The sequence below is a fragment of the Alligator mississippiensis genome, chromosome 1 (assembly GCF_030867095.1).
Source record: "Alligator mississippiensis isolate rAllMis1 chromosome 1, rAllMis1, whole genome shotgun sequence".
In the NCBI taxonomy this organism is placed as follows: Eukaryota; Metazoa; Chordata; order Crocodylia; family Alligatoridae; genus Alligator; species Alligator mississippiensis.
The window spans coordinates 298,837,022-298,864,689 of record NC_081824.1 but is presented as its reverse complement, the minus strand read 5'-3'; the positions used below and the strand labels follow the sequence as shown (position 1 = coordinate 298,864,689).

General features: G+C 40.8%; 1 protein-coding gene across 2 annotated transcripts; it reads left to right on the top strand.

Moving 5' to 3' along the window:
* The first annotated feature begins 259 nt into the window (after window positions 1-259).
* ZBTB21 (zinc finger and BTB domain containing 21) lies at window positions 260-27,668 on the top strand. Of its 2 annotated transcripts, none has more exons than XM_006274582.3 (2): window positions 260-639; window positions 19,307-27,668. In XM_006274582.3, the coding sequence occupies exon 2, from the start codon at window positions 19,320-19,322 to the stop codon at window positions 22,488-22,490; it is 3,171 nt and encodes a 1,056-aa protein (XP_006274644.1). In that variant the 5' UTR covers window positions 260-639; window positions 19,307-19,319; the 3' UTR covers window positions 22,491-27,668. The 2 variants fall into 2 exon arrangements, with proteins under 2 accessions (XP_006274644.1, XP_019331977.1); XM_019476432.2 differs by lacking the exon at window positions 260-639 and adding an exon at window positions 9,956-18,246.

The following is a 27,668-nucleotide window of genomic DNA, read 5'->3' as shown; positions in this document are numbered from 1 at the left end:
GATACCCCCTGCTCAGGCAGTGTCAGCCCCCACCCCACTCCCCCCCCCCAGTAGGGGGAGGAGCCAAAACGTAGGCAGGGGGAAGGGCACTACGGGGCGAGGGATCACGTGCCCCGACTCTCACATCAGCGCCCCCTCCCACGTGCCCCGGGCAACGTTTGAGGCGAAGGGTCACGTGTCCGTCCCCCTGGGCTAGGGGCTGTCACGCCGCCCAGTGACTCGGGTGGTGCTGTGAGAGCTCCGCTACTGCCCCGCCGTGGACGGGTGGGAGCGTGTCCCCCGGCCCCTCTCACAAGAGCCATACCTAGTGGCGGGCTCCCCGGGGAGCGCGCCGGGTCTGCCGCGCTAAGGGAGGGGGGGGAAGCGAGCGGGCAGTTTATCGGCCGGGGGATCCCCCATAACCGTCCCCAACCGCCACCCGCCCAGCGGCGCGAGCGCCTCACCCCCGGCGCCCGCGCCGGCCAATCGGAACGCTGCGCACGTGACGAGCGTTCCCTGCGATGACCTCATCCCTGGTGTGGGATGACGTCAAATTCAAGATGGATGGAATCACGGCGGTGGCAGCAGCGCGCGCGGGCGATTCGTGAAGGGAGGCACCGAGGGGGGCAGCAGGGGGGGGCGCGGCCGGCGGCGGAGCGGGTGAGTAACGGCCGCGTCTCGCGCCCGTTCCGGGGCTGCCCGGGCCGTGCGGGTCTGGCTGTGCACAAAGGCGTCTTTTCCTGACGTAACTCTGAGGTGGTTTTTTTTTTTTTTTTTCTCTCGCTCTCTCCTTTTCCTCCTTCCCCCACCGAGCGGGGCTGCGGTCCCCGAGCACCGCACTGCGCCTGCGCCGGTTACGAAACTAGTCCCCTCCCCCCCTTCAGCGCGCATGCTCCGTTCCCCTGGCGCTCGTCCACGCCCGCCACATAGCCCGCCCCTGGGAGCTCGGAGTGCGCATGCCCTGCGCCTGCCCGTGACTTCACACGTTCCTACGGCGCTTGCGCGCGGGCCGCGGAACCCTTGCTCCGGCCTTGGTGCGCGTGCGTAGGGAGTGGGGCGGGTGCTGTGTGGCGGTTCGTACTGTGGAGAGCACGCGACTGGTGCCCGCAGTTCTGACTGCGCATGCGGGGGTGGGAGGGGGAAAAAAGTGAGTTGTGGCGCGCAGGCGCAGTAGAACGTGTGGCTGTGGGCGGGGCCAGGCTCCTGGTGACGTCACTATGGGTGGTTTTCCCCCCCCCCCCCCAGCGTTCAGCCGGGCGCCCCCGGCTGTGCTGAGCAGGGCAGGACGGGACAGGGAGGGGGCTGGAATAAGTCCTGCATTTTAACTCCCCTTCGGAGTGATTCCTTCCCAGAGATGCACCTATCGCCTCTACTCTTAAACCAACCTTTTTGACAAACCCGGATTATCCCCAACCCCTGCTTCTCTCTGTGCCACCTCCAGCCCCTTCTTCATCCGCTGCTCTCATTTCTGCTCCCTGCTGCTGTGCGGCCTACCACCTCTTTGATCTGCTGGGTGCCACTCACATAAGCTAATTGGCCACCCCGGTCTCAGGGCTGGTCCCAGCTTGGCCACCCTGTCTCAAAAGACTTGATGGCAATGATTTTGGACATTGGCATTTGGTCATGTCTGTCTCCCCCTGCCACCATCACGCTGCTACATTGGACCCAGTGTGTGTGTATAAGGAGATCCAGCACGACAGCAGCCTGTCGTGCGAGACTGGAATGGAGGATCCACTGTGGCCAATGATACAGTAGCTAATGACCAGGGGCATGTTGAGTGTCCTTCAAACAACTCCAAAATTCAAACAATTAAAATTTTTTTTGCAAAAATCTTGTTGGTCTAATAAAAGCTAACACCTTTACCATGAGCCCTGATTGCTTTTTCCTCTAAAACAGTATGGCTACAACCTGGATACCTTCAAACACCCTGAAATGTGCCAATTAATTTAGAACAATAAGGGCCCCTTTACATCACATTTGTGCCATGATTGATGGGTTAATTGTGGCATAAATGGGAGGCGTACTATGCGAGCACCCAATTTAAAAGCACCATAAACCAGCAAACCAGTTTGTATGGCACCTTAAATTGAATGTGTGGCATGTCCAGGGCTACCCCAGGGCTGGTGCTTACAAATAAGTTGATTTGTTGGTCTACAGCCCTGGGTCATGTGGCGTTGCAGGCACCTGGCTTTCACCTTGTCAGTGTAGGGGGAGCCTGTGGTCCTAATCCTGGGCTGTCAGGTGCAGAGGGATCCTAATCCCCTACACTGGCAGGTACAGAGGGATCTGATCTTTGATCCCAAAATCATGTTTCCTGCCATGCACATGTTATTTGGCAGAAAGCTCCATTGTTGGGATCAGGGATCGGATCCCATGACACCTTTAAATGAACATGTGCCAGAGGCCAAAATGTAATTTGCCACATTTCAAATCCTGAAGCATTTTTGCAACATTACTGTAACCCTATATGTATATATTTAATGGAAATTTCTGTCAGAATAATGTCCAGTCTTTGTGTTATTCTGTTAACCAATTCTTGGCTTTCTTTAGTTTCTAGTTTTGGCTCAATCATTAAGCCAAAATGTGCTATTTACTTATTTATTTGATATATGTGCTGCCTTTCCTGACATGCAATTAACGGGGTGCAGTTTAATTAATCAAGTAGGGTATGTTTTTGTTTTATGGGAAAATGCACAAATAATCAAAGTACGCACCCAGAGTGGTGGACGGGTCAGTATCGACCTGGAAGGATGTGGGTAGTGGAGTCCCCCAGAGCTTGGTCCTCAGGCCAGTGCTGTTCAACATCATCAGTGATTTGGACAAGGGCGTAGTGAACACACTGTCCAAATTCGTGGATGACACTAAATTATGGGGCAAAGCAGACACACTGGAGGGCAGGGAACGGATTCAGGTGGATTTGGACAAGCTGGAAAAGTGGGCAGAACAAAATAGGATGCAGTTTAACAAAGATAAGTGCAAAATACTGCACCTAAGGAGAAGAAATCACCAATACATACAGATTGGGGGAGGACTTTGTAAGCCGCACAGCAACAGAAAGGGATCTTGGAGTGGTAGTTGATTCAGAGTTGAACATGAGTTGACAATGTGACAAAATGATCAATAGAGCTAACCACACCCTATCATACATTAATAGGTGCATCACGAACAGGTCTAGGGAGGTGATAATTTCCCTTTATGTGGCACTGGTCAGGCCGCAGCTGGAGTACCGCATCCAGAGGGATGTGGATAACGTTAAGAGGGTCTAGAGCAGGGGTGGGCAAAATGCGGCCCGGGGGCCGGATGCGGCCCACCAGGCCATTGTATCCGGCCCATGGGATCCCTAAAAAATTTAGAAAATTAATATTTATCTCCCCTGGGCTGCCTGTCATGTGGCCCTCAATGGCTTGCCAAAACTCAGTAAGCGGCCCTCTAACCAAAATAATTGCCCACCCCTGGTCTAGAGGAAGGCCACTCATATGCTTAGGGGCCTGCAGGATAGGTCCTATGAGCATAGGTTGAGGGACCTAGATCTCTTCAGCCTCTGTAAGAGAAGGATGAGAGGGGATTTGGTGGCCATGTACAAATTTGTTGGGGCGTGGGGTGCTAGGAATAGGAGATACTCTGTTTACCAGAGCGCCCCTTGAAGTAACTAGAAACAACAACCACAAACTGACAGAGAGCAGGTTTAGACTAGACATTAGGAAGAACTTATTTACAGAATAAGTTACCAGAATCTGGAATGGGCTTCTCACAGAGGTAGTGCTCTCCCCTTCCTTGGGGGTCTTTAAGAAGAGACTGGACAAACACCTGGCTGGGGTCATCTGCCCCCAGCACTCTTTCCTGCCCAGGGCACAGGGTCAGAATCAATGATTTCCTGAGGTCCCTTCCAACTCTGAAATCTATGAAAAGTAGAATAGATTCCTGTTGTGTGCATAGCTTTTTTACCAGCTCAATTATACAAATAAATAGATTATGCTAATAGATAAGAGAAAATACAGACCCAAAGCCCAGTGGTGTGCTTTCCATTTATAATGTGGTACTAGACTGCAGCTTGTTCTACTCATTTTTGTCAGCTCTTCAAGACTGGCAAGCAAATTAATAAAAAAAATAATTATGCCAATTGCTTCTCAGTCGCATCTCATGTTTCATTATGTCCTTATGCTTGACCACGTTCTGTGAATAATGACAACAAAATTCCACACTTAACAGATCAGTTTTCCTTCTCTTAGCGGTCTAGGATAGCTAATGCAGTGGTTGATGACAGGAAAAATGCTGTTTATCCTTCAAAGAAGTGACGTGCTTAACAATTTTAAACAACAAAAAGCCATATGTAATCATTCAACAGATTACAAAAATGTTTCAATATGTGAAACATTATGGTAGATTGTCTGTTGTGAGCAGAAATCTCTTTCTGCTCCCTACTTCATCTGAGTTGTTTAATTAACCACTCCTAAATTTTCTTTTTCTAGTTTTGGTTTATGCAATAGAATTAAATATGACAAAAGTCAATTTGCAAATAACTAGGTTAAATGTAAGGCAAAAATAATAATCTTTTTGTCCTATGGAGAAATACAAATAACCAGAATATGCCAACAACCAATAAATGATAAAGCAGAATCAACTGTTAAAAACGTTTAAAACATTTAAAATTATATAAATTGGCTTTCTGAGGGGCAAGAGATTGCACTTTTTAATCTAGTATTTTGTTACAAGTGGAGTTTTTTTCTTTTCTTTTTTATCTGTTTAAAAGCTATCCAATTTTTTTTTTTTTTAATTTTGGTAGAACGGAAGAACGAATGGGCTATGCGGATTGCAGAGAAAAAGGGCAGAATACAGTTTTTCAGCTGGTTATGTAATTTCTCAAACAGAAAATAGATGTACAGTTATGTGTGTAATGTTATATATTTTAAGATTGTATTTAAAATAATAAAGTCAAGAAATAAAAAAATAAGGATCTTACAAAAATGACAGAATTAAACTTGCTGTATCGTTATATATGCATGAATTGTACATAAAGTGAATTTAAGTGACACACAAAGGCCACATCTACACCTGCACTGTATTACGGAGTAGACTAATTAACTGTAGAGTAAAGCATCACCATCTACACTTACGATGGTACTAGGCTGCAGTAAACTAATTTATGCTGCAGTAAGGTAGTACTGTCATTGGGGACAGTACTGTCTCACAGCGGAGTAATTAACTGCAATTAAATGCACATGTAGATGCTGACATTGGGTATAAATTGCACCCAGTTAGCCCAGCCAGCAGGGGCCAGACTTCTGCCTAGCCACATGGCTCTGCACTTTCAGCACCTTCATGCACCAGCCAGCCCCTCTGGAGCCCAGCGCAGGAGAGGCCCTGGCATAAACTCATCTGCCCTGACACAAGTTGCTGCTGTCCTGAGCGCACATGTAGGCACTGTGTCCAGGAGTAGTTTACTCCATCTCTCAGAGTTTATTGTTTGAATTAATTGCATGTGTAGATGCACCAAATGCTCCATTATAGGAGAATCTGAAAGCACAGCTTAGTATGTGGGACCTGGCATTTACCAGCTTGAAGAATCTGTTTCCATTTCCTGACAACTTTTCTAAACTACATTGAAAATGTTTATGCTGATTATCTGCCTGAGAATGAGTTTGTGGGAGGGGGAGGAAGAGAAGGGGAAATATGGGGGAAGTTCAGCTTTTCTGAGAACGAAGCCAGAGGAAAATAAGTTTAAAATTCTAGTGACCTTCTCATCAAGAAATTGTACCGATCCCTATGCTTGGGAGCAATCAACTGAAATATTGCAGGGATGTACCTTTTGCCAAGTCCACAAAAATCCATCCCAGTTTGGCCAAGCTGTGGAATTTTGAAGAACTGCAGTGCTCTCATACAAAGTTGAGATTTCATTAGAGCATTGCAATTGAAAGCTCCAATGATTCTACCTGCATTGACTCTGTCCCAGCTTGGAATTTAGCAGGATTCCCTCCAAAAGTGTAGCACAGGCCTTTTGAAGTCCATTTCAGGTCTGAGCACCTGAGATAACATTAAGGAGCTTGTTCCTTTTGTACTTTCTCAAAGGCTTGCTTCGTCTACCCCACACTGCTAAACAGTAGCGTCCTATGGGCCTGCTTAGGATTGATGCCTCTTGGGATAGTAGGGCCTTATAGTTTTGTTGCAGGAAATAGGGCCTGCCCTGTAGCACTTAACTGTCCAGTTTAAGATAAGAAGCAACCAGAGGGTGTAATAAACAGAGGAAGGAAAAGTAACTTTACTGGGCACTTAATTATGTGCATGTGAATATTGTAAATGAGCCCCAGTACCAGAGGTGTAGTGACTTAGCCAGGTGCCTGGGGCACTGACACCCCCCACCTTCCTTTCTGGTTGCTGCTGCATCGCTGGTGCAATTGTACAGATGTAGCAGCAGCAGCCTTTTTTTCTGCACACCACCTCCTCTCCTCCCTACCCTGCAAGTTGGCACCCTGAGGGGCTCACCCTGTCACCTCACCCTAGTTATGCCACTGGCCAGTATGCTTCCCCTGCCTACTGTGTGTGTTCCAAGTTGTGTTCTAAGAACCTTACACCTATTTTGACTCAATCTAGTTTTTTAACTTGCTGAAGATGCTTCACATCACTGACAACAGCTTGATACTGAATATGAATTTCCAGATTTTGAGTCTTTGATTTAATTACATGAGACTGTAAGCTACTGATGGTCAGAATGAGAAAATAATTGCTTTTTCTACCTTCAGACCGAGGGCTGACCATAATTTGTTTTACATGAATCATCTTTGGGTATAAACAGAAAAATTTCAACCCAAAGAATTTCTCAGAAAATTATGAACCCTCATATGAGTCACAATATAACTAAAGTTATTTTGAAACTTAACTCTAGTACTTGCTAATACTGATTTATAATAATCTTTTTTTTAAGTAAGCAAATGAAATATGTCAACTTCCTGTATCTGTCAGATATCAACATTAACTGTAAATTAAGACCTTCACATGAATGAGTTGTCTCTGAGTGGAAACAGCTAAGCAGTATTATGTTTATGAAACATCTAAAGATGCAGCAAAACCCTGCATCACAGATGGAGATGCTCTAACATCTTTCCTCAGTGCAAATAAATCTTCCCCGACTGTATCCTTCCATTCGGTGCAAGACTAGTCTCTGTGATGCCATCTTTTTATCCCTTCTGCAGTTGTGATGAAATGTGGGGCAAGCAGGTCTACTTTCTCACAACTGATTGAAGAGAAGTATATTTTCTGCAGCCTTCCATAAATGAAAGCATCATGTGTCATGTCATTATAAACTACTCTGTGCACAGTTTATAAATTGAATCATTTGAGAAGTGAGAGAGACCTTATGTTGGGTTCCACCTTCCCAGGCTTCTTCATTTTTTCATAATATTAGAATTAATGATTAAAAGAACTAAATATTTCCCATTTATAATAATTTTTGTTTTGTGCTTCTTGGAAACATTAAAATCTTGCTCTATGAATTAAAATGTCCTTTTGTTCAAAGTGTCACAGCTAGAGAATTTACCCTGTGTAAGACTTTTTTAGAGTTTTTTGAATGAATGGAGGTTTTTTAAATATATTGGCATGAGGTTTGTCATTGCTTACATACTTCCTAAACTGAATTCTTTAAGAGAGGCAAAAATCTTTCTTTTTTCTTTTGGGCACTTGCTTCACCCTCCTCCACTTGTCCTGTGTTCTTTGTAACGATGTGATAAGAATGCTTAGATAATTATTTATTCTAGTTCTCATTAATGAATAAGTCCTTTCACATTTTAGTGAGATGTCAGATGTTTTGTGAAAATCTTTCCATGTCCTTCAAAAACAATTACATTAAGCAATCTTTAAAAATCTCTTACACGAAAATCTTTAAGGATTCATATGCATCTTTTTGTTTCTCTAATCATGGATACTTTTATTTGAAATATAAAACTTCTATGAGATAGAGGTGTTTATTAATGGGTGGGGCTAATTTTTGTTTCATGTCTGTGTACAAGTCTCATAACCTTAATAAAAAGTACCAACTGATATTTATAGAAAACAGGAACTGGGTTTGGGCACAGTCCTGTGGCCGGGGCAGAATATTAGATCCTTTGTTTATCCTTTTTTTCGTATTGTTTCAGGTGCAGGAAAAATATTTATTAACAGCTATAGAAAAGGACATGAGTAGGAGGTCCTCCATATGATTTTCATAACCCCATGTTTTTCCCAGTTTACTCCATCATGAAACCCAACTCTGCCCCTGCCACCATCACTGTGTTTGGTTAGAGCTATGATTATTTTAGGACAGTTTTGGTGGAATTGAAAGGAAACTATCTATCTGCTCTGTATCATAAGAGGGTTGTATACAAGATGCTCTTCCCTGACTACTACAGCCCTCAGATTGCAGTTCCTGATCCTTGGTCTCCATTATTGATTTTGTACCAGTATAGCATTCAGTTGAGGGCTTTCTTTTTTTAACTCTTCTGTAACGAACTAGTTACACAAACCCAAGTGTGGATGCAGTTGTGTTAATACAGAGATGAGAATATGAGTGTAGCTTATTTTCCTTCCCATAAAATAATGAAAAATACCAGTGAAAGATGCCTTTATATCAGTACTGTCAACTTGGGGGTTGGTACTATTTTCACTATACCATTGTAATTACATCAGTACAACTTCTACATATCGACACAAGCTGTTGTGTAGTTGTGCCCCTTAAGGAGAGTGAGTACTGCACTCTGTGCCTTTGCTGTATTGCAGAAGATTTTATTAAGGAGCCCTAGTAGGATGCCACTTCTATCTGCAAAAGTAGTAAAAGACAGGCTTCCTGCTTTTGTTTGCAGATTCTTGCTGAGTCAAGTAGGCTTAAGAAGTTCTTTTCCCCTAAATTTGGCTGGTGGGTGGGTGGTTTTTATACTAGAGTTTCGGGTCCTACTCAGTCTTTTAGGTTCAGTGGTGACTGGAGAACTAAAGAAATGATATCACAGAAGTGAAGCAAAGAAATAACTGAAAAGGGTAGGAATATTTAGTTTACTTAAACCCCTTTGTTCTTTTCCATGATGATTAACTACACTCTTAGTAGGAGTGTCAGAGGTCAGAATAAACATTTTCTGATATATTTAACAGGTAGAGAGAAGTTAATTTTGAACCCTTTTGACCTCTATTTAACTCATTGTAAAGAAGCCAAAACATTTAAAAGCCTAATACCTTTTGATACTCTTTGTAGGTTGCTGTTAAACTACTTGTTGCTCAGTAGCTTGCACTTAAAAAAATTGCTGAAAAGAAAAAAAAATGTCTTGTTCATTAAACTGGAGTGGAGAAGTGCCTTCCACAGATGCGTGTGCACCTTAAGATATCAGGAGATAGTAGCTGGAAATCTTTTTCATTCCATTATTGTCCAAGACTTTAACCTAATGCATCCTTGCACATACTTTTAAATCATACCCTGCATAAAACTATTATGTTTGTAAATACAAAATGACTTGATACTTCAGAGTTGGATTGGAGGATGCAGGTGAGTAGATGTGGGACGTATGTGAAGGTTTAGATGCCTGGGAGACAGCCTGGTGGATGAAGTAGTCTGGGAGGATGTAATTTTCTCAGCAATTAACAGGTATGCTGGGGAGAGATCACAGATACTTGAGAGATGAAGGACATCAGGCTGGAAACAGAAGTAGCAAGTGCAAAGAGACAATTATGTAAATCAGCTTGGCAGTGAAGAATATAATAGGCAATCTCAAGGTTACTGAAAGAATAGTTCATATGTAACGGAAACCCTTTATTGGGAACTTTGTCGTTGGAACATCATTGCTATATTCTAGAAGAGAGAAGAACAATCCTCATTCTTCCACAAGATCATAAAATCTTGTTTTTATTTCAGTGGTTGGGGTGGCCTTATTAGTGGGGATCCTGGTTTTCTCTGATTTAAAAAAAAATTCCCAATTTTGAGGTTTAAAAAAATTAACCCAAAATCCACATTTTTCTGTGATTAAAATGAAACACTGAAAAATGTGGATTTTGGGTTACCTCTTTAAATTCAAAAATTGGGTTGGTTTTCTTTTATCAGAGAGAACCTGGATCCCTACTTACTAGTGTCTCTAACATCTAATCAATGGGTTGAATGGCAGGAGAACAAAACCAAAAAAGGGCTGAGCAGTCCAAAAGGTTTGAGGACTGCCAACCTAATAATGCATTGTGTTTGTCATTTTTTATGTAGCTTTGCTATTCTAAACTGAAAAATTAAATGCGAGTAGGTAGTGGAAATCAGTTGGGGTGAGATTTCTTACTGTCTTGCAGATGGACATGGGCTGGATTTCTTAAAAGTCTGGGTTTAATCCTTTTAAAAAGATTAATACTTTTTGTGTTTAACAGTAGCATAAGAGTAATAAGCCATGATGGTCCAGAAATTGAGAGGCAAGGTTTTGTTAAGAAGATATCTTCTATTGAACCAATTGTATAGTTGGGATAGAGTTAAACCAGCTTTCAAATGTAAGACATTTTTTCAGGTCTGACCAGAACAAGCCAAGCACAGCATGCTGCACTTGAGTTGTACCGCGCTGTGCTTGTTCTGGTCAGACCTTAAGAAGAACGTCTTGTGTTGGAAGGTTTGTCCAACTATCCCAGCTATACAGTTGGTCCATTAAAAGATATCACACTAAAAAATCCTTGCCTTTGTATTTAACGTAATATTGACCTGTCATGTTAGCTGGACTTCCGTTTAGCTCACCTTCACTTCTCTCTTATTTGTAAATAAAGAATGCACTAGACACATTGAAAAAGGGATTTTATAGATATGTTTCCAGGCATTTGTGTGTTAGTGTAAGAAAGGAGTAATTGTCTGTAATATAACTTAAACTGAATGTGTGGTCCATACCTGACGAGAGTAAAGATGTAACATTCCAGATTGTGTGGACTCTTATATGAACAGTAACAGGAAGGGAAAAGTAAAATCTGTCTGCTACATGCAGATGATGAAAGGCCCTATGTTTTATATGCAGCACTTCTTAATTGTAATAGTAATAAATAGCTTATCTAATCTATAATTGACACCTTTTTACTTAACTTTATCAGTTTAGCAGGTTTCCTTCTTGACAGCATACCAGTGCTTCATAAATTTGCTTTTCAATGACAGTTTAATTAATACCTCACATAATAACAGCTGAAACGCCATTTCATTAAATTTAGGAGGACCGAATCCTTAAACAGAATAAATAATAAAATTAAATGTGCTTCAGGTCTCTCAAAATTTTTCCCTTAATGACATCTGAAAGCTTGAAGCCAAAACTGAAACTTGCTACGTAGGTTTAGATTTATTCCAAACATCCTGAGGACAACTTTTGTTAAAACACCTTGATGCCTTTTTGTCCCCAGTTGAGTCAGATTTTCTTTGACCCATGTTGCAACTTTATAAGAATGGTGTCTAACACTGTGTGCTTATTTAGACAATAAAGCAGAGCGTGTTTCTTGTGCAACTGGAGTCTCCTGACAGATAACAGGGAAATCCATGGGAAATCCATGATCATAATAAAGTGGGTATGGCCACAACCTCCTTGGCTGTGTGGTGCATGCACAGTGAAGAGAGTTCACCTTTATGCAGTAAGTTCACCTTTATGGAGTAACTTACTTTAGTCTATAAAGTAACTCACTTTATAAACTAAAGTGCACATCATACAATAATGGAATCAGAAGTGAACTGTGTCTCAGGAAGACTTATGCAGCTCTTCAACTTGTCCAAGGCTGTCCAGCTTGTAAGCACCCAGGGACTGCATGCCACACTAGTGGCATGCACCGTTGGTGTTACCATGAGTAACACCATTGGGGGGTCATTGCCCCTACACCACACACTGCATGAACACCTCACCCCATTGCAGTGTGTGCTCATGTGGGCATCCCTTCCCCACCAACACTACTGCAACAATTCCCCCATGGATGCTCCAATCCCCTCCCACCACTGCACCATGTGCCACACAGCCCCAGCCTCACTTAAGCACCCCTTATTATGCTGTGCTGCCCCCTGGGGTGTCCACAGAAGTGGAAGCTGGAGATGGGAGGGGAAGCCCAGAGACTCCAACTGCTGTTGCAATAGGGGAAGTCATGCCTAGGTAGGAGTTCGGGGGCATCAACTTAAGGTGTATTTCTTCCCTGCCTTCTGACAAGATCAGAAAGACAAAGGACATGCAGCTGTCCTGCTATAACAGACACTGTTATAAGGATCTGCCACTAGATGGCAGGGGAGCAAAAAACGGTCTATTCACATTTAGCAATTGGCTTGCCTGAGATATGGGGGGACTGATGAAACTTAACCTAGTGTGACATACACTGCTAAGAGTTTTGCCCCAATTCCTTCAGGGACAGTTGTTTACCAGATTAATCAAATTTACTCCATTTAAATCTCTTCTTTTTTTACATGTATGTCATGCTGTAAGCATTTCTCTGTCCACACCTTAAGTAAAACACAAGCAGTACCTCTTTCTCACACTCTCAAGGTAGTGAGAGCTGATGCCCAGTAGAACACTTGTGTTCCCAAGTCAGTTTCTACAGTCCATTCTTTTTTTTTCTGAAGTTTTGGCCATTTTTTTTTCTCTGTGCACTCCCCGGGTGCCTGTCTTCTTTGTGTTCATTTCTCATCATCTTTCTTCCTTTCATTTTTCTGCTTCTAAGTGTAATTCCTAATGGCCATGGAACTGTCTGGTTTCAGCATACTATCCCATCTCCATTAAAGCATTATTAATGGTAATTGGTAGAAATGGCAGCAGTGTACTTAAGGCTGCCTAATAATTTCCATTATTAATCCTATTTTAGTTGCTTATAAATTTATCAGATTTGATTGTTTGGACCAATTTTTTCCATGCAGAGTGCCTGTCTCTTTTTAAGATTCAGAAACACTAACTGATTTTTTTCTGATGATGAGTTCTGATAGACCATTCACTGAGATGCACTTATGTCTTCTTTCTTTGGAGCAGAAATATGAAATGTGGCAAGAAGCCATTCTGTAACAATCTGCCCAGATTTCACAGTTATAAGGCTGCACATTACTGTTTGCAGACAATTGACAGAGACTTGCTAGAGGCTGGTCCCAAAGTTCCCTGATGGTTCTGCTCTGCATTGAGCGAGTTTCAACCCAGGACCACAGAGGCTGTGCAGGACCCTTACTGCTGTTGCTCCTCAAAGCAGACTCTTTCTGCAGTTGTTCCTTCTGATTGCCAGTACCTGCTTTGGCACTGAGCACATGATACGCTTCCAATGCTGGCACATAAGCAGTGTGAAAGAAAATAGAAAGTGGCCTAGATTCCAGTCAGGGTAGAAAAGTAAAGGTGGCATTGCAAGGGCATAGACAAAATTACTGCTTGGAGGGGATAGAAGCAAACAGTACAGGGATGGAGAGGACAGGCTAGGGATCAATGGGACAAGGTGATTTATAGCCACCAGAGCATGCTTTCCTCAAGAACTTGGAGTCAGAGTCGCTAAGTCCAAGCATAATTTTGCTAATAAGCAAATGCCTCTTAAACCCAAAGACAAATATGTAACTTAATGGATCTCCTGTATAGAGGATAACAGCGTACCATTTCTAGTTAGTCTGCAGCTAGGGACAGATGTTACACACAAACCGGTTTCAGTGATCGGAAGCCGGTTTAAACCTGTAACAGAACAGAAGCTCAGTGCGCACAAACTAATTTCAAAATGGCCAAAACTAGTTTAAGACAAACCTGGTTGAATGTAGTAATCAGGCTTAACTGATTTGGGTCAAACCAGTTTATGGAACTTCTGTCCCTTCCTGGTTCAAGTTAAATCACAGTCCCCTAGCATCCCAGGATGCTTTGTAGCCCTGGCCTGGGCTGTGCTGTCTGCTCAAGCAGAGCAGGGTTGGCCCTGTTTCTCTGCTCTCCAGCTGGAGCAGTTACAACTGGCTGACAAAGGGGTGAGGGTGGGAAACCCAGCTGGGGACGTAGCCTGGTCTGCCTAGCGGGGGCAGAGCAGCCCCTGCCAGACTTCTCCCTGCTGGAGTGGAGGGGACGGGGGCATGGGACAGCAGGCTTAGGCAGTGGGGGTGAGGAATAAACCCCCCTTCCTCCCCTCTCCCACTGGCATGGGATCCCAGCCAGGGTCTGCTGACTTTTCGCCCCTGCTGGCTGCTCAAGTGGTGGGGACCATGGCCACCCAGTGGCCCAGGCAATGCCTCAGGCTCAGGTAGAGGGAAGGAAGGGGGATTAAACCCAGCATGGGACCCCAGCCGGCAGACCCTGGCTGGGTCCTGTGCCAGTGGAAGAGGGGAGGCAAGGGGATTCAGTCCACCCCCCTCACCTCCACAAGCCTGAGGCACTGCCCCAGCTGCCATCTGGCCATGCCCCCCACTGCTTGAGCAGCCAGCAGAGTGGAGGGGAAGCTCGCAGACCCTGGCTGGGGTCCTATACTGGTAAAAGTGAGGGGGACAAGGGGGTTTAATTTCCCTTCCTTCCCTGAGCCTGAGGCACTACTCAAACCCTTAGCTGGCCACACCCCCTGCTGCTTGGGGACAAACCTGGCAGGGGCTGCTTCCCCCTCTAGGCACAGCCCAGGTGGGGTCCCTGCAGGCCAGAGTGGGGCTTTAAATCCCTCCCCAGTCATACTCAGTGGCCTGCAGGGGCCTGGCCACCCCCCACCCCCAGCTCAGCTTCCTTCCAGCCTTGCAGTTGCTGCAGAAGGGAAGGGACAGCTCACTCTAGCACCCCCTGGCTTCTAGCCTAAGCCATTGCAGGCATGTGGCTGCATTTCTGGAATGAAAAGTGAATGTCTATTCACTTGTTCTCGGTTCCATCTACACAGGTTAGACTAACCTGCAAAGATTGAATCAATTCAGGCTTAGGCATTTTAAATGTCTGAACTTAGCCTGTGAGTTCAAGTCACCGAAACTTCTGCTTTTATAAAAGCTAAAAAGTCCAGTTGTGCTGTTAACCCATATGAGTTCAGAAGACACATAGTTTCACTTGAAGGAATTTCTGGGTTCTTTACATTTTGCCTTTTAAAAACCTAGGAAATTGTATTTAAAAATAAAATTTTAAAACTTAAAATGTGTGATTGAAAAGTCAAGCATTCAAAAGTCAGGACATTTCAGAATAAAGGCTACACATGCATCCTTAATTTTGCCCCATTATATGTCCTGGTATGTTCATGTTGTTAAGACTGTATCCTGGGGAGGTGGGGGTTGTGGGTCTTTCTTGTGTCATCTACAACACAGGAATAGACTGCTCTAGGAATAAATTAGACTGGTGTAATGAATTGGGTTGTAACACGATCCCTGGCTTAGTAGCTGAAGTAATGGGATGGCATGTTATAGTAAATGAGATAGGATTGCAGGAAAGGGAACGATGGTCTTCTACATAAAGGAGTTGAATGCTACTTTTAATAATTGAATTCTACTCCTAAATCTGCCACAAAATTCTTGTGTAGTGTGGAGCAACTAATATAAATCAAAATTTGTTTCGGTCTTTGGACCTGTACTCTTCAATATCTTCATCAGTGACTTGGATGTAGGTGTGAAGTGTACTTTCCAAGTTTGCGGATGATACTAAATTGTGGGGTGAAGTGCACACTCTGGAAGGTAGGGAACAATTGCAGGCAGACCTGGACAGGTTAGAAAAGTGGGTAGTACACAGTAGAGTGCAGTACAACCAGGACAAGTGCAGAGTGCTGCACCTAGGGTGCAAAAATATCCAGCACATCTACTGGCTAGGAAGTGACCCTCTCAGCAGCACAGAAGAAGAAAGGGATCTTGGAGTCATAGTGGACTCCAAGATGAACGTCAGTCGTCAATGTGATGAAATCATCAGCAAAGCTAACCTCACTTTATCATGCATCAGCAGATGCATGACAAGTAAATCCAAGGAGATGATACTTCCTCTCTATGCAGCATTGGTCAGACCACATTTGGTGTACTGCGTCCAGTTTTGGGCGCCATACTTCAAGAAGGATGTTGATAGACTCGAGAGGGTCCAGAGGAGGGCCGCTCATATGGTTAGGGTCTTACAGGACAAGCCCTATGAGGAGAGACTGAGGGATCTGGACCTCTTCAGCCTCCATAAGAGAAGGTGGAGAGGTGATCTTGTGGCTGCCTACAAATTCATTAGGGGAAGCAGCAAGGGATCGGAGATGCTCTGTTCACCAGGGCGCCTCTTGGAGTAACAAGGAACAATGGTCACAAACTGACAGAGAGCAGATTTAGGCTAGATATCAGGAAAAACTTCTTCACGGTAAGGGTGGCCAAAATTTGGAATGGGCTTCCAAGGGAGGTGGTGCTCTCCCCTACCTTGGGGGTGTTTAAGAGAAGGCTGGATAGGCATCTGGCTGTGATCATCTGACCCCCCAGCACTCTTTCCTGCCTAGGCAGGATGTCGGACTCGATGATCAGTTGAGGTCCTTCCTGAGCCTAGCATCTATGAATCTATGAAAATGAATACTGGGCCTCTGGTTGTGTGATCTTTATTTACTGTGTGAGAAATCTGTGTCCTAACTTTTAGAAATTCAGAGCCCATAACTGCAACCTGAGTCATTAGGAACTGTCTTTTGAAAAGGTGAGGTGCTATAAAAAATAAGTGGTGTGTCACACCAAGTATTAGGTTTTTCAGTTTGGACACCCCAGTTAGTGGGTTTTTGTCCTTTTCTTTAAAGTTCAACTCTGTAATTCAGATAATACTTCACAGGGTATTTTAAAGATGGATTCATTATGATTAGTGAGACAAGGTTCCTTGGGTGAATCTGATATCTTTTATTAGACCAACCCAAATAGTTGGAGAAGCTTTATGATTTGTGAAGCATTCACTTGCTGAGAGGTTCAGCACCAGAAAAAAACCTCATGAAAAGTTGCACTGGATACTGTGCAGCGTTTGGAAGATAAGCAGTAAATAAGACAGTGAACATGTATTAGATGAGGAGGATAAAAAGAAATATTGAGTAACCCATTCACTAAGCACTATCTATTTTGTATAGTCAATGAGGCAGAGGTCCTGTGGGAAAAATAGTGTGCTGTCAAGCAAGTAAACGATGTACTATAATGTTGATTATCTGAACTGCCTGGGCAGGGTATACTGTGACAGATAATTAACTTATTTATATAAAAAATATACTCTATACCTACCATTTTTTTTCCTTGAATGTGCTTTGTTACAGAGGAGTTTTTGCATGATGTTATTTCCTTACGGAGAAGATGGAATATTAATGGAAAAATTAGGAATAAATAATTTGGCTAAAGATGCATCAACCCAAAACTATTAAAGCAAAATTCTGTTAAATTTCCATTTTCATGGTCTAGTACCATTAGTTTTAACCTTGCCCCCTAGATCAAGAGGGTCCAATTTCTGAGTGACTGGGAGCTACATGCTTTGGAGCCCGTACTAGAGTAAGCCACAGGCCCCTAGACCACATGGATGCCTCTGATGCAACACTGTGTGCCTGTGTATCACCCTCCTCCTACTTGTATGGCCTGACTTGGCTTCCACTTCCCATACTGCTCTGCCCCCTGGGGTTGGAGTAGGAAGCGGCTGTCAGAGAGGGAGAGAGAAGCCCAGAGCTCCTGGCTGTTGTTGAAGCCCTAGTGAAGGGGAGAAGCAGGCAAGCAGGAGCTGGGGGCTGCAATGTACAACCCTGCCCTACATAATTTATCAGAGTTAATCTCTGGGAGATAGTTCTAATATTTTAAACAGATGCTGCCTTTGCACTGGTTTCAGTGGAGTCAAAGAAATAACTCTTCTGTTGTTGTGGTTATATATTAAGTAAAATGTATTGTATGCTTGAATTACAGTTTCTGGCCTAATCATATCTATGAGTAGATCTTTCCATGGTGCTCTCAATACCTTTTAGACTTACACCCTTAACAAAGGCAATCTAGAACACTGGGTTTGAGCATTACTCATTGGTAATTGTTAGCTAATGGATTTTACCTCTTCCCTCTACTTTTTCTAATTATAGGGTTATAACTTTATAACATATTATTTATTTGAGTTATTCAGACTCACATATAAGTCAGTGAAAGGTGAAACCTTTCCGTTGCAATTATGTCTGCCAGCCCTTTGTCATATCTAAAAAGTAATTTCACTTTCAATCAACTACTTTAATACAAACAAAACGGTTTTTTTATTAAATGTGCAAGACCTATTGTTGATTTGTTTTACAGTGCCATCCATAATGTTGGTGCTAAGACTTTTTACTACCAGAATTAAATTAAAATTCCATTTAAAAGCTGGCAGGACTCCAATTTCTATTAAGAAAACAGAAGATAGAGTTGGTGCCACTGATGATCTGTGTACTAAGGTATCTTTTTCCTGTTTTTAAAGATGCACATTAGATCTAACTAATTCTCTCCTATGACGTAGCAAGAAGCTTTCTATCGAATTATCAGACATTCTGCAGTAGGAGACAGATTTTACCTGGGGATTGTTGCATGCAGTGAAGTTGTAATGCTCCACTACAATCATCAGAGTCCTAGAGTGGCTGTTTCTCATACAATAGGGCACCCAGCAAGTCATCTGGTGGTGGAGTCAAGAATGAGTGTTCAGTTAAGAGTCAGTTGACTATACTGAGCCATGGAAAAACACCACTAGGGCACCTCTGAAACTATGAAATTCCCAGGAAGATGGAATATTTGGCCTCTCAGTTACAGGGGGTGAATTTCTTTTTCTTTACACTTTAGGAAGTAATACACTTCCTAAATTGTGAATTATACTTTTGCCTTGTTATTTAAATGTAAGTAAAAATGATAATTTAATAATCTGTACCAGAGACAATTAAAACTATTGTCTCCCCCCCCCCCGAACATGAACTGCCTTTTTATCATTATTTTGAACAATAAGGAAAAAAACCAAAGCAACTAAAGTTTGCTTAATCAAAATGCAAGATGGTTTTATCCTCAAAAGTGATTTTCTATAAAATCATATGACCCAGATTCAGCAATATATTTTTAAAATTGTCTTTCTACAGGGGTAGTGATCGGTGGGGCAGGGAACCTCCTTTACCATCATTTAATTTACTATGGGTCCTTGTATGAAAAGGAGTAAGCATATGCTACAATTAGAAAACATAGCTCTTGTTGGTTAGCTCTAATAATCTGAATGAACAGTGTGATTATTTAAAGTGCGCTGGTAAAGCAGAATCACAAGCTGCTTCCTTTCATGATTGTGCACCTGCCAGAACTGTGAATACTGTTTGCTTTGTTCCTGTAATTCATGCCTGTTCTCAAAGGCTAAGATTACATAATACTAAAGAAATAAAAATGGCTGCTTTGGTTGGCATTCTAAAACTAAGGAATGATAAGTTCATTTTATGCTAAAAACTGCATGTAAAACAGACCATAACACTTATTTTTTGTTTTCAGGTACATCAAAATCATGGAGGGGCTCTTGCATTACATAAATCCAGCACATGCCATTTCACTCTTAAGTGCTTTGAATGAGGAGCGTCTAAAAGGACAGCTTTGTGATGTTCTTCTTATTGTGGGAGACCAAAAATTTCGAGCTCACAAAAATGTTCTGGCTGCCAGCAGTGAGTACTTCCAGACACTGTTCACAAATAAGGAGAATGAGTCCCAATCAGTGTTTCAGCTTGACTTCTGTGAACCAGATGCTTTTGATAATGTATTAAACTATATTTACTCTTCATCCTTGTTTGTTGAGAAAAGCAGTCTTGCAGCTGTGCAAGAATTGGGCTACAGTCTTGGAATTTCCTTTCTTACTAACATTGTTTCTAAGACTCCTCAAGCTCCTTTTCCAACATGTCCCATTAAGAAAATATTGTTTCAAGAAGAAGATGAAAACAATTCTCAGAAGAGAAGTGTCATTGTTTGCCAGAGCAGAAATGAAGCACAAGGGAAAAGTGTTAGTCAAACACACCATGATTTAAGCCATACCTCTAAGCCTTCCTCCTCCTTTTCTGTTAAAACTAATAGACAACAAATTTCAAAACCAACTGAAGCAGTTCACAATTTATCATTAGGTGAAAGAATGTGGTTAAAAGATAGTCCTGTGAGCTACCCCAAGCTTCATGAACCTTCTGGAATTATAGATGATCAAAGCAGAAGTAGCTTAGTGAAAAGGAATGCAGTACTGCCACAAAAGCCTTTAGCTGAGAAAGAAACTACAGCTGATGATCTAGGAGGGAGCAGTCAGCTTTTAAGAGGAAAACCTGCAGAAATGTCCTTAAAAAGGCCTCGTCCTCCAGTTTTATCACTCCATGGCCCATCAGAATCTACGTTTTTGTTGCGGGAGACAGGAAAAGGAAATGGTCAAGGAGAAGATAGGAACTTGCTATACTACTCGAAGTTAGGACTAGTGGTTCCATCTAGTGGATCTGGTCCTGAGAATCAACGAATTGATAGGAGTGGCCCACTTGTAAAAAGTCTCCTTCGCAGGTCACTGTCTATGGATAGTCAGGTTCCTATTTATTCACCTGCTGTTGATTTAAAACCTTCCCAGGCATCATCATCATCAGTAACTAATGACCCACAAGGGAAAACATTCAACATTGTATCTCAAAACTCATCCCTGAAAGAGGCTCCAGAAAAAGCAGTCCTAGATGATAAGACACAGGTAATACACCCACATCGCCTTAGATCCTTTAGTGCCTCTCAGTCCATTGATAGGGAGGTTGCTTCTCCTGTTCCTGAGGTACAAATAAAAACTGAACCTAGCAGTCCACTTTCAGATCCTTCTGAAATAATAAGAGTTACAGTGGGGGATGCTTCAGCTTCTGCTAATAAAAACTTCCCTTTTAAAACTGAAGATGACCACAGGGATGTGAATCAACTTCCAGCCAAAAGGAGATGTCAAGCAGACAGAAGATTACCACTTAAAAAATTGAAAATGAATGAGCATGGTTCACCTGGGTCAGAGGAAAATTTTGAAGAAGGCTCAAGTCCCACACACCTTGATGCTGATTTTCCAGATTCTGATGTCAGTAAAGATGAGTACAGTGAGCTGGAAGAAGCAAGACCAAATAAAAAATTTAAATGCAAGCACTGCCTTAAGATTTTCAGATCTACAGCAGGCCTTCATCGTCATGTTAATATGTACCACAACCCAGAGAAACCATACGCTTGTGATATATGCCACAAGAGATTTCACACAAACTTCAAAGTGTGGACACATTGCCAGACCCAGCATGGAATTGTGAAGAACCCCTCACCAGCTTCCAGTTCACATGCTGTCTTGGATGAAAAATTCCAAAGAAAATTAATTGACATAGTGAGAGAGAGGGAAATTAAAAAAGCTCTGATTGTTAAACTAAGACGCAGCAAACAAGGTTTTCAGGGACAGTCCACTTCGCAAGCACAACAAGTCATCAAAAGGAACTTAAGATCAAGAGCCAAAGGAGCCTACATTTGCACCTACTGTGGGAAAGCTTATCGTTTTCTCTCACAATTTAAACAGCACATAAAGATGCATCCAGGAGAAAAACCAATAGGAGGGAGTAAGGCTCCTAAACAGAAAGAGCATATTCACATTGAAAGCCCAGTGGAAAACAAAGAAATGTACCAATGCCGTCTTTGCAATGCAAAGCTCTCCTCCCTTATTGAACAGGGAAATCATGAGCGACTCTGTAGAAATGCAACAGTTTGTCCTTATTGCAGTCTTAGGTTTTCTTCTGCAGAGCTGAAGCATGAACATGAAAGCAAGTGTGAGTATAAGAAGCTCACTTGTCTTGAATGTATGCGCACTTTTAAATCATCTTTTAGTATTTGGCGTCATCAAGTTGAAGTTCACAATCAAAATACAATGGCCCCAACAGAGAATTTTTCTTTACCTATTCTTGATCACAATGGTGAAATAACTAGTGCTTCAAGATTGCATTCTCAGTCAGAATCTAACAAAGCAAACAATTTTGTTACTGCAAAGGAAGATGGAGTATTCAGTGATTCTTCAGAACAAATTAATTTTGATTCAGAGGATTCATCGTGCCTCCCTGAAGACCTAAGTGTTTCCAAACAGTTTAAAATTCAAATCAAAGAAGAACCTGCAGATGACATAGAAGATGAGGTCACTGAAATGAACAGGGATACTAAAGAGGTTGTCTCTAACAAAGATAGTGGCTTGTGGCCCTGTGAAAAATGTGGGAAAATATTTACTGTACACAAGCAGCTGGAACGTCACCAAGAGCTTTTATGCTCTGTGAAACCATTTATTTGTCACGTGTGCAACAAGGCCTTTCGGACCAACTTCCGCCTGTGGAGTCATTTCCAGTCCCATATGTCGCAGGCCTCAGAAGAATCTGTTAACAAAGAGACTGAGATCTGTCAACCAGCTAATTCTCCATCACCACCACCTTTGCCACCGCCTCCACCTCTACCCAAAATCCAGCCCTTGGAGCCCGATAGTCCAACAGGTTTGTCTGAAAGCTCCACTACTACTGAGAAACTATTTGTTCCACAAGAATCAGACACACTCTTTTATCATGCTCCACCGCTTTCAGCCATCACATTCAAAAGACAATATATGTGTAAACTTTGTCACAGGACATTCAAGACAGCTTTTAGTCTTTGGAGCCATGAACAGACACACAATTAGAAAGCTAGAGACCTTCAACAGGTAGCTTAAAAAGCTGGTTAAATGGAGACCATTTCCAGGCTATTTCAGAAGTATGCCATGTAAACTAGAAATCTAAGGGGACAAGAAACATCAAAAGAGTAAAGTTGGAATTTGTGTTGCTGCTTGGATTTGAAGATTAAGGTAAACTAACTTTGATGTTAGTAGATAGAAATCTAAATAATTTAAATATTGTGGTCTGGGATCTTATAGTAACAGAATAATTTAATTTCATTAATACTGAAATATGATCACATCTTGATTGTATGCATGGATCCTTATCCTGTGGTGTCAGTATATATAAATGTATATTAAAAACAAAAAAAGCAACAACTTCGATTCTAACTGAGTTTATAGTAGTGAAATACTGTAAGAAACTTCTTGTTTTGAGTATAACTAACTCATGAGCTCCATATAAAGATTAGCCATGCCCTTGAAGACAGGGAAGAAGTGGATGGAGTATTTTGCTGTTTTGACTTAGATCTTAGTAATCTTTAGCAATAACTAATAAACCTCAAGTTTGAGTTTCCCTGACACTTATTGGAAATGAATGTTTGGTATTTTATGGTAGTGTGGAATTGTTTTATTATTATATGGAACTTGTGCAAAATAAAATGGAGTATAAGATCAGCAATATCAATACTTAGATTTTATAAAACAAAAAAAGTAGCAGCAAACCTGGTTTCAGCCATTTAATTGTAAGTTTATAAGGAAGACTGGGTAAAAGTACACTGTCTGTAAAACACCCCAAAGGTAATCTACTGTAGGCATTTTGGTAACTCTAGTGTTAAAGCAGTCTCAAAATGCAAACAACAGCACTGTTTATAAATATGGACTAACAATGAATGGATGTCAGGCAGTTTCACAATTTTGTTTCCACTGGTTTGTATAGTTGTGTAATTCTAACTACATAGGATGTATGAATATATAGATTTAAAAAGTGGAAACTTGTTGGGGGCACAGGATATGAACAAAATTGTCATGTGTGGCAGCAGTAGGTTTGGCTGTGAGTACAAAAACATGGTTTTGAGGAAAATTCAAATGTAAATATTTACATAGTCACCTGTATAAATGAATGAAGTATGTATTTGAAATTTGTATGAAACATGCATATCCAGTTCAAAGCAGAGGAAAAAAGCACCACACTACAATTGTTGCATTTTTATAACTACAGTGTATAGAACGTTTTTTTTCTGCCGCTTTCTATTCTTTGTGATACTTTTCTGTTGGATTTTTTTTAGCTTGTTCAAGATCATGGTAATAATGGTTAATAAGTGTGGTACCATTCAGTTGCTTGAAGTTGCAACTGCAAGAGTTGGCATCCTTGGTACTAGAGATATTTGCCAGAAACCTTGTCAAGGGTCCAAAGTTATTTTACAGCCCACTTTTGGTGATAGGTTTCTCTCATTTGGGAGCTCAGTGCAAATGGTTTTCCTGCTGTTGGAATTTTAAATCTAGTACAGTGAAAATGGATTAAAATGAACTGTAGGAATGTAAATGCTGTAAACAGTATTTACAAGGATCCACTTTGGATCTGGCCAACTTCACCTGGGAAAACAAAAGAGAAAGTATTGCATTTAGCCCTATGTGATGAGGACCCAGTCCTGCATTCAGTGAGGTCAAATCAGAGTTTTGTAACTGACTTCAGTGGGAGCAGGATCGAGCCTTTAATCCTGTCAAATTCAGCTCATGCACTCCTTCAGCTTCTAGAACTCTTTGAGAAGTCCCAGGGAATGCAGGTTGAAGTGCTAATAGAAAAAGTTTGGACTACAGTGAAAATTTTGAAAGTTCAGGATCTGAACCTGAGCAAGGTTAAGCACAGGCTAAGCTCTAAGCATCTGAGCACGCCCTTTGGCTGAAATGGCTTGCTCAATCAAAACCAGCTTTTGTCATCCTTTAAGTTTTGTTTTAATTTCATTGCAAAGTGGTACAATATGGCATTCATACTTTCAACTACCAACAATTTTCAATAATTAGCTACAGAGTCTTTCACTGTGATGCAGTGGGTGAAAATTTAAAACTATTATTAAATGCAAATGCCTATATTTGCACCTGCTTGTAGTGTGTTTTGTCCTTAAACAAGCATCTTTTGTGAAAATGTGATCATACTAATCTGATAGAGTATGTCAGCATCTTAGATGAAGATATGCGATCAAAACAAGTCTTACTTTTGTCTTTTAAAAGTGACATTTCTTCTTGTGACTTATTCCATCTCATAAAAATAAACTATTTAAATAGCTTCATCATAAAATAGTAATTATGCTTAACCTTGCTCATTTAACAATATCAGGATGAAATAAAGCCATGTTAAGTACATGAAACATCTTTTAGAAAGAGAAATCTGTGTGGACAAAATGTGAAAACACAGTTTCTAAAATGGTGCCTAAGTTTTCACTGGTGATTACTCTAAAATAGCGTATTTCCTAATTAGTTTGTTGACAGTCTGCCTAGTTCCCTGAATATACCCTTCTAAGACAATATGATGACCAGTTCAACTCTGAAATATTTATATAATTTTCATCTGGAATGTAATTCTAATGCATTTTAGCATAACATAATAATAAATACAACACACTTAAAACAATTTGTGCTATGTTTTTGAAGAAACCTTGGGGTTTTTCCCTCAAATATAATACAAATTGTAAAAATCAGTAAAAATCAGTAAAAAGATTTTGATGATCTAAATAGTCTCCTTTAAAGTTTGTGTTAGATTATTTTTTTAAACTCTCTTTCTAATTTTGAACGTGTTCTCTGGTTTTTAAATTCCTGTTTGTTCTTCAGTAAAGGAATACAGGATCTCTAAATAAAGTTTTAAATATGAGATGTTTATATAGCAGTTCTGGTTTTCTATTAGCTTTTATACAGTACCTTAAAAAACCCTGGGACAGATATGTTTATTTTGGAAGATATGGAATAGATATGCTTCCACTCATGTAACTGTAATATATATTAGAAAAGTTAAATTATGAAATAAAATGTTAGTTGCTTATTATAAATAAAAGTCTTTTAAAGAATATGCCTAGTTGGCCATAACCAGAATAAAAAGTAACATATTGATGCAAAAAAACCTGTCTTCATATTATAATTTTGCAACTGTGTGACTTGGATACTAAAGCACACATTTAAAAGGTTAGAAAAGCCTTGGGTTTTTGCCTGATTATTTAATATAAGTTAATTTGACTTCTTTCAGACTTTGAGATTTCTTGTTCTTTTTTGTATGGCATCATGACAAATATGCAGATTTTTTAATATATAAATTAGAGTTTTAATTCTCTATCGGTTTTATCAGCTTGATTAGTTTTATCATCTGTCAGTATAATTTAACAGGCAGTGCCCCATCCTGTTCCAACTGAAATCCTGTGATAAAACTCCTATTTATTTTACTGGGAACAGGATTAGGCCATGAACTAAACTTACAGTTTATTTTAGGCACTGATTCGCCAAAGCACTTTAGGCACATGCTCATGTTCCATTGAAGCCAAAAGGCCTTAAACACATTTAACTTTAAGCATGTTCTTAAATGCTGTGTTGAATTGAGGCCGTGACCAATCTTTTAAAGTAAGCAATGGAAAAAAATTACGTATGATCTTTAGAATGGTAGAAACAAATGTTTTTAAATTTAATGTTCCTTTGAAGAGAGGTTACGTATGCAATGTTACCAAAATATACAGAGGACATGTAACAGTAGTGCTGCTGTCTCTGCTTTTGTACTTTCTTTACATGAAAGAAGACTAACAATTTAACTTCAGAGGTTGTAATCTGCTGAAGCAATGGATGACAGGTAACTTGTCTATCTTATTCAGAACACAATTATAGCCTTATAAACCTCCAGGGAACCAAAATACAGAGCTGTAAGAGACCTGATCCTGCATTTCCCACTTGGACATGGATATTCATGAAAATTCCTCCCTCTCAAGCAGGGAATGCAGGTTTGGTCCTGAGCTGTGTTTGTACTGTTTTTGCCCCACCTTCCACTTTCACAACTGGAAGTTCCTCACGTGGGACAAGGATAGACTATAGCCCTGACTTCCTGGCACTAGAAGTTATGGTGCAAATATCTGGCATGTGCCTATAAAATCTGGCATGTGCCTATGCTGTTCAGTAAAACTGTTTACATTTTCCTACCAGAAGATCTAAATGAAAATCAAAGCAAGTTTTGGTTTGTTTGGGGTTTTTTTGTTTTTTTTCAAACGTTGCTGTTAGTGAATCAGTGTTAAAAACCTTTTGTTGAAAGCAGCCTTGATAGTATTTGGGGTTTAAAATGTCTTATTGATTCTTGTTTGTTTAAAATGACTTGTGAAAAAATGTACTATAACTGTTGTACGTTAAGGGACACTATCAAGATAAAATCATAATATAAAAGTCATTACCTGTGTTACTAACATTATTTGATAGTTTAATAAAAGTGAAATAATTAAAAAAAAACAAAAATGTTTTTAGCATTTAAGCTGTGTAGACACGAAAATTCCATATAAAGGCATCTTCAAACTTGGCTTGATGTCTGAAATATGGATCTGAGTTTTGTGGCTTGGACTCTTACATTTGTTTTGCTTTTCACTATTCTAGAGCTGTTAAAACAGACAAATCAATTTCCTTCTTCAGTTTTGTGTTTACATTTCTACCACTACAATAGAATGTTAAATTTTAAAAAACCTTTTTAAAATTATAATACTGTAAATATGCATGAACATATAAAAACGATCAAATGCAAATTTTAAGGCTTCACCTTGACAGTGTCCCTTTTTAAAAATAACAAGAAAAAAATGAAATCACTTGTAATGCTTGGAAAAAATTTCCTGCAGTTTCTGGAAGTTGGAGTTGTCCAATGTCAACATGCAAGCTGTAGAATTTTCCTATTAAAGTTACATAAAATCACTTGTCATTTTAAAGGATTATAGAAGACAAAATAAACTTTTTATAATACTGTATATCTTGTAGCCATTGTATATTGGTTCAGTACATCAGTGTTGAATTTTAATTATGAATAGGTTTTTACTTTTTTTAGGACTGAGAATTAATAGGATAGGTTAACTCTTCCTTTAATGTAATGTAAACCCATTGCTGCTTTGTATGACTTTTTTCTACTGTGTGTTTTCTTTACTTAGAACTTGACTAAGAGATGTTGGTGTCCAATAAACTTACACTTGTTTTCTTATGAAA